At 32.1% G+C, this 7,123-nt stretch overlaps 1 protein-coding gene across 2 annotated transcripts; it reads right to left on the reverse strand.

The window, feature by feature from the left end:
* Positions 1–1,056: 1,056 nt before the first annotated feature.
* cdk2ap1 (cyclin dependent kinase 2 associated protein 1) lies at positions 1,057–6,110 on the reverse strand. Of its 2 annotated transcripts, none has more exons than XM_042509492.2 (4): positions 5,923–6,110; positions 2,872–2,972; positions 2,009–2,135; positions 1,057–1,676 (listed from the first exon to the last, which is right to left on the reverse strand). In XM_042509492.2, the coding sequence occupies exons 1-4, from the start codon at positions 5,957–5,959 to the stop codon at positions 1,609–1,611; spliced, it is 333 nt and encodes a 110-aa protein (XP_042365426.1). In that variant the 5' UTR covers positions 5,960–6,110; the 3' UTR covers positions 1,057–1,608. The 2 variants fall into 2 exon arrangements, with proteins under 2 accessions (XP_042365426.1, XP_042365425.1); XM_042509491.2 differs by lacking the exon at positions 5,923–6,110 and adding an exon at positions 5,318–5,478.
* Between the last annotated feature and the right edge of the window lie 1,013 nt (positions 6,111–7,123).

The raw sequence follows: 7,123 nt of genomic DNA on the forward strand, positions 1-7,123 counted from the left end.
CATCTGTTGGGACAAAAGCTGACAGAGAAGAAAGCTGCGGACAGACAGCTGATGTTGTTCTGCTTTTCTCACTGTAACATGCAAGTTTTTCCTCATCTGTTTTACTTATTTGTGTCTTTAGACTTTATTCATTGTATTTGTTTTATTTATTCATCATCTGCTGTTTATCTCTCTCGTCCTGGGTCTTTTTTTTCCTTTTATACCCTTAAGATAACATCTGTACAGCGGTGAAGATAAAGTACATTTACCGTGCAAATATGATATTAGTGTACTTGACTTGAATATTTGAGTGCATTATATCAACAGGAGTGCCATAAAAATGAAAGAAATATAATGAAATAAAGTATAAAGAGGAATAAATAAAAGGGTAAATAATTTAAAATGTGGAAATATAGAGGAAAACATAAAAAAATGGTCATTGCCATTGAAAATATTTTTTTAAAAGTGTAAAAATATAAAAGAATTATTAATAATGTGGAAATATAAACAGGAAATAAATTGGTAAATTTATGGAATGTAAATGTATAAAGAAATGACACAAAATGCCATTTAAAAATATTTTTTAAAAATGTGAAAATATAAAAGAAATGTGGAAATATAAAGAGGAGTAAATAAAATAATAAATATGATAAGAAAAAAAGAGGAAATATACAGACAAATTAACACATAGCTGCGCAAAAAAAAGAATTAAAAGAATAATCAAACTGTGGGGGAAAATGGAAATGTAAAGAGGAATAAACAGAAGAATAAATAACTTAAAATGTGAAAATATAAAAGGAGAAAAAGAAAACTGTCATAAAAAGAACTAAAAAATAAATACATTTGTGAAAACATTAAAATACTGGAAAAATAAAGAGGAATAAATAAAAGAATAAATAATTTAATAAAATATGTGAAAATATTAAGGGGAAAAAACAAATAATAATGGCACAAATTTCAAAAAATGGGGAAATATAATATTTCTTGTGGGGTACTTTCAGACTATAGTGACTTTTAGTTTTTACTTTTAAGTGAATGAATGTCTTAAATGCACTGAATCACGCAATGACAACTATATTGAAAATACAATTTATTACACTGAGTAATAAATACATACAAAGATGCAAGTAACAGCATTTTCCTTTTTTTTAATACCAAAACCAACCTCAACACTAATGAACCGATGCATTTGGCACATCTCTGCCCCTCACTCTCAGTCTCATGTGTTACAAGGGTCTGAAAAACAGACCAAAATACTATCAAAACAAGTCCTTTCCATCTACCTGTACAAGCCATGCACTGTCTACAGTTAACCCCGGGCCCATCCGCATGCACAAATCAATGTTTTAAATATGAAGTCGAAATTAAGATCCCAAAAGTGGGGCATTAAAAACACATGATCTCCCTCCATATGACCTCCGGTAACCCACACATGATTTAAATGATCCTCCACAATCCTCAGGAGTCATGATTTGTATTTTTTTTTTTTTGTTCACTCTAGGAGCTCGCTTTTCCCATCCTTTGTTCTTTTACTTCCTCTTCTCGAAGGAAATGCCATGCAAGTTTTTTTTGTTTTTTTTCATGAGACGCGCACTGTTAGTTCTTGTGGGGAGGAATGTGTGTTCGTAGCTAGGACCTCGCGTTTCTCTCCGTCTCAGCCAAGCATTCACGCACCAGCCCTCTGGCATGGATTATTCCTTTGAAGAAAGACAAATACGGTTTAAATGAGCACACTTTGTTTTACTGTATGTTTGCACTTGAATTGTTCTGCATAATCTGTTTCTACCCCACTAGAGTCAAAAATCCCGCTCCCTATGTAGATATAACGGCTCAGTCTGAGATAACAAAAACGCAAAGATTCTTATTTTCAGGTGATTAAACACTAACAAAAACATATCATTATTATGTCCTATATGATTATAATTTTTTTTCTTACATATTCAATTTCTGCCAAAATACCCCCCTAAATTCTACACACTTGCATTTGAGTAAATGTATTAAGTTGCATATAATCATGTTTTATGTTTACCTCTTTTCAGTCTCTCCATCGCGCTCTTACTTCCTGCGTATGTGGGCCTGATCTCCTTCCCGAGCTCTTCGATGATGGCCAGCAGCTCTGCATATTTGTTCTGAGGCACTTGGCTGCCAGTGGAGCCCTGACGTTAGAGCAAACAGAGCGAGATAAATCACACATTTCACACCGTTTCTGCTTTTGCCCTTTTTATCCTGAGAACATTGAGGGGAAAAAAAGAGGCGTAAACTTTAATTGTTCTCCAAAAACTGCAAGAAAACACAAATACGGCGACGAAAAACTCAAACGCTTAGAGTCCGTCAACCATTACTTTTGTTTTTCATTGTCTCTTTAATGTCCTTTCTCCTTTACACAGGTACAATACCTTTATTTCAATAGCTGAGATAAAGTGTAAGATGAGAAGTTTAACCCTTAGAAACCGGAGCAAACTAGCTTGATTTCCTTCAAAAGGACGAAAAGGCAATGAAGAATTTAACAAGGAATGGCCAAAAATGTAATAATAAATAAATCAGCAAAAACCGTTAGAAAATTTTAAAAAGAGAGACAGAAAGAGAGAAAATATGGAAATTAACATTTTTTTTTACAGTAACATATATATTTTTTTTATTTTATTTTATTTGTTTTATTTGTTTTAAATATCTAATAATCACCACCAGCTAATTTTCAGGTCATTTTCTCCCCATCTTTTACAATTTTTTTTTCAATTTGCAGGAAATTTGCTCTTTGATTTTTTTCCCATGTTTTCAAAAGAAATCAAACCAATTTTCTACAGTTCCAGAGGTTTGAAATGCTTGTAAAAGGCGTCTGAAAGCAGTGCAACAAAAAAAAAGGACGTCATGTCAAGGGTTAATTGCAGTTACCTGTGAGAATCCCAGAGATGGAGGTCCATAGTCGCTCAGGAGGGGTCTGTAGGACTGCAACGTGGCCAGATTAGCCGCTGAGGGAGACTGGAGGCTTCCAACTGTTCAGAAATCACAAGCTGCCATCAGCGAACACTTACAGCACAAACAGACGGCATGTTTCTGCTGCTGCCAAATCTCAGAGAACAATCAGAAAAAAACAACTTCATTATTCCAAGGAACCCCGAGGAAAGCTCTTCAAACGGCTTGTTTCGCCCAACCAACCGTCTCCAAACCCAACATATATACACACACACACACACACACACACACACACACACACACACACGTATATCTGCACAGCCAGTGTGATCGTCAGGTGCTGGTAGGTAGCAGGAAAGTATAAGGTGATCTACTTTGTTTATGATTTATTTTATTTTTTGTGGTATTACTACAAATGTATATTTACTTTTAAAAAATGTATTTTTGAAGGATTTTTACTTGAAAAATAATAAAAACGAACTTAAAAATTAAAGTAGTATATATTATAGTAGTATATATATGAAGTTCATAGGCTACTTAATTTCAACACTGTTATAAGTACTTTCATATATGGTAAAGTATAGTATTCATATGAGTACTTTCACATTTTTTTTTAGATAACACTTACATACTTTTACTTTTTTTTTAAAATAAAAATTTGAATACATTACTTGTCCCAGACTATTTTTAAACTGCAGTTTCACTACTTTTACTATAGTTAAATATATAGTTAAAAATATATCTAAATATATATATAAAGTTCATACTTAACTCCAACACTGATATGAGTAGCCTACTTTTACATTTTTTAGTTTGATTTCCTTTTTTTAAATAAAATTTTGAATACATTACTTGTAACATACTATATATATGCAGTTATATATATATATATATATATATATATATATATATATATATATATATATATATATATATATATATATTAGATAACACATACTTTTAATTTATTTACTTTATTTTTGAAGTAAAAATGTGAATAGTACATTACTTGTAACATACTATTTTTAAATTGCAGTTATACTACTTTTACTATAGTTAAATATATAGTTAAAATATACTACTTTTTAGTTAAACAGTACTGCTTTTTTAGATAACACTTACTTAATTTTATTTACTTATTATTACTTACTCACTTACATACTTTTAATTTACTTTCACTTTTAATTATTTTTAATTAATAAAAAATAATTAATTTGAATGAATACAATACTTGTAACACTATTTTTTAAATTACAGTTACACTACTTTTACTATAGTTAAATATCTCTTTCTCTTTCTCTCTCTCTCTCTCTATATATATAAAGTTTAAAGTTTAACTTTACTCCAACACTGATATGAGTAGCCTACTTTTACATTTTTTAGTTTGATTTACTTTTTTTTTTAATAAATTTTTGAATACATTACTTTATAATACATGTTATTTTTAACTTGCAGTTATACTACTTTTACTATAGTTAAATATATAGTTAAAATATGCTACTTTTTAGTTAAAAAGTACTACTTTTTTAGATAACACATACTTTTATTTATTTATTATTTATTTACTAATTTACTTTCAATTTTAATTATTTTTAATTAATAAAAAAATAATTAATTTGAATGAATACAATACTTGTAACACTATTTTTTAAATTACAGTTACACTACTTTTACTATAGTTAAATATCTTTCTCTAGATATATATATATATAAATATATATAAAGTTTAAAGTTTAACTTAACTCCAACACTGATATGAGTAGCCTACTATTACATTTTTTAGTTTGATTTACTTTTTTTTTTTAATATAAATTTTTGAATACATTACTGTATAATACATGTTATTTTTAAACTGCAGTTATACTACTTTTTACCACAAATAAAACACCTTAGTACTTCCCTCCAGCACTGACTCGAGGCGGGCGCTGTCCTCCACCCTGGCCGCTCCCCTGCCGCTTTGTTCGGCTGTAATGTTCTCCGTCGGACGCGAGATGTCCTCGAAGAGTCGCGGAAGCATTCAGAGGCAGATCAATCAGCAGCTCCGACCCACCGAGGAGCATCATGGAGGAAACGGAACAAGGCTGGCTCAAGAAGACACAACTGATACATTTTTTGTCACCGCGTAACGGCGCCCACCCGCCGGGACCGGGACCCCGGACGACGGATTACCGCGTTTAACGAACCGCCGCGGTGCCGTTTCGCCTCCCAACGGTCGCCCCGCGCCGCCTGATATCGCGGATGGCGCTCTTTTACATTAGTAATAATGGCGGATATGAATTAGCCTAGCTCCCAGGATCTGACCCTATATATATAACTGGACAAAAACTACAGACACGGTCTTTCTCCAGGTATTCTCCGAGACCCCGAATTTAACACTCGATTTAACGGTCGGATACTTTGATTTTCCGCCGTTTTTTCTCCTTACCCTGGTTCCCAGAAGTTCCCGGAATGTGCTGATGGACATTGGGTTTATAAGACATTCCCAAAGACATTGTAAATTAAAGAAATAAAAATGACCCGAAATTCAGTGAAGCGTCTGTCTCTCACTTTTTGTTTACAACAGCGGCACCGGCAAATATGGCCGTCACTTTATATTGACACCCACTGTGCTTTCTAACGCTGCTTTACTATCCATTGCGGGTTATCGAGACGACAAAAATAAACGGTTAAAAACGTGATTTACACGATCATTTAAAAAAAAACGGCTCGTTTCACACACGTTTAAGACGTTTACTCAGCGTTACCCGCCACTTCAAACGACACTTTTTAAACACTTTGTTAAAAAAAAGGGAAAAACGCGGATGTTTAAAAAGTGAACATGTAAAGTGAGTTTTGACTTTTTACTTTACATTTTAAAGACGTTTTTTTTTTTTTAAACAACGGTTAAACTTAATCGACTATCTCCGCGCGCGTATTAATTTAAAGTTACATTAATTCCGCTTTGATAAAAGAGTGAAATACTTTAGTTTTATTCAATTTAAACACTTTTTTACACTCGAAAAAGGAAAAAAGGAGCCGGTTTGCAGATACCTGTCTTTGTCTGTGGGGGCGCATCCTTTGTTTCCATTGAGCTTTTTACATTAACCAAAAATAAAGAAAAGTAAATTAAAGTTTATCCACTTTTATCTTTAAATTTGTATCCGCTCTTCTTCCACTCAGATGAGGAGTAAACCCTCAGTGTGTCCCATCTCTCCACCACATGGTTGGACACAAAAGCACCAGTTTTGGCCCAATCCTGTCCCAGTGTCATGACCTGTGACCCCAGTGAAGCAGGGGGACGGCCCCCACTGAGGGGTGAATAACAGTGGGGCACCAGGCTCTGACTTTAGGACATGTTTTGGAAATGTATAGACTTGGTTTCAAGAATTTATATCTGAAAATGCAGATATTTAAGTTAAAAATAACAGAAAAAAACTGTGATTAAATGCTGTAAAGGAGAAAAACTACATCAAAATACATATTAGATCAAATAAAATCATATAAATCTACATACACCTTTCACTATAGTATATTTAAAGGAATGTTACACTGTATAAATATAAATAAATTCTCTATTTGTAACATTTTATATATATAATTTATAGAGAGGTACTTAGATAGTTTTCTGAAGTAGAATTTCTTTATTTAAGCATTGACTTATTTTTTGTAATATATTTATTTATTTGTACTGTTTGTCTTTTCATGACCTTGACCAAGTGGGGGGAGATTAATTTGTAGGCAAATGTATTAAAAAAACACAATAAATGTGTGACCCTGAACATTGTATTAATGTCCAATACATGTATGTAATAATAAATACATATATATGTGTGTGTGTGAGTGTGTGTGTAAAATTTAAACAATACAGACCCGCTTTAACAACAAAATGACATTTATATACAATATTACATAGGTAATCTCGGGTATTTTAAAATAACACTGTAAATACTTACAGTAATATTTTTAATGTAGGACTATTTTACAGTGGTTAATTACTACTTTAAAATAGCAACAAAGTGACTTTATTATTGAAAAATAAATGTGACCTCTGGTTTTGGAAATAAAGCAACAAATATGGCCTGGAAACTTAAAAAAAAAAAAAAAATGGTATTAATTTCACAAAGTAAGCCGAAATAAAATGTCCTCAATGATACATGTGAGCAGCTGTGATAAAATCAGCTTGTTGTGGATTTTTTTGTCTCAATTTGTAGAACAGGCAGAAAACTATACTGTAATTAAAAATAGTACAACG

The sequence above is a fragment of the Plectropomus leopardus genome, chromosome 20, assembly GCF_026936395.1.
Source record: "Plectropomus leopardus strain MGB_pleo_1.0 chromosome 20, ASM2693639v1, whole genome shotgun sequence".
NCBI classification, from domain to species: Eukaryota; Metazoa; Chordata; class Actinopteri; order Perciformes; family Serranidae; genus Plectropomus; species Plectropomus leopardus.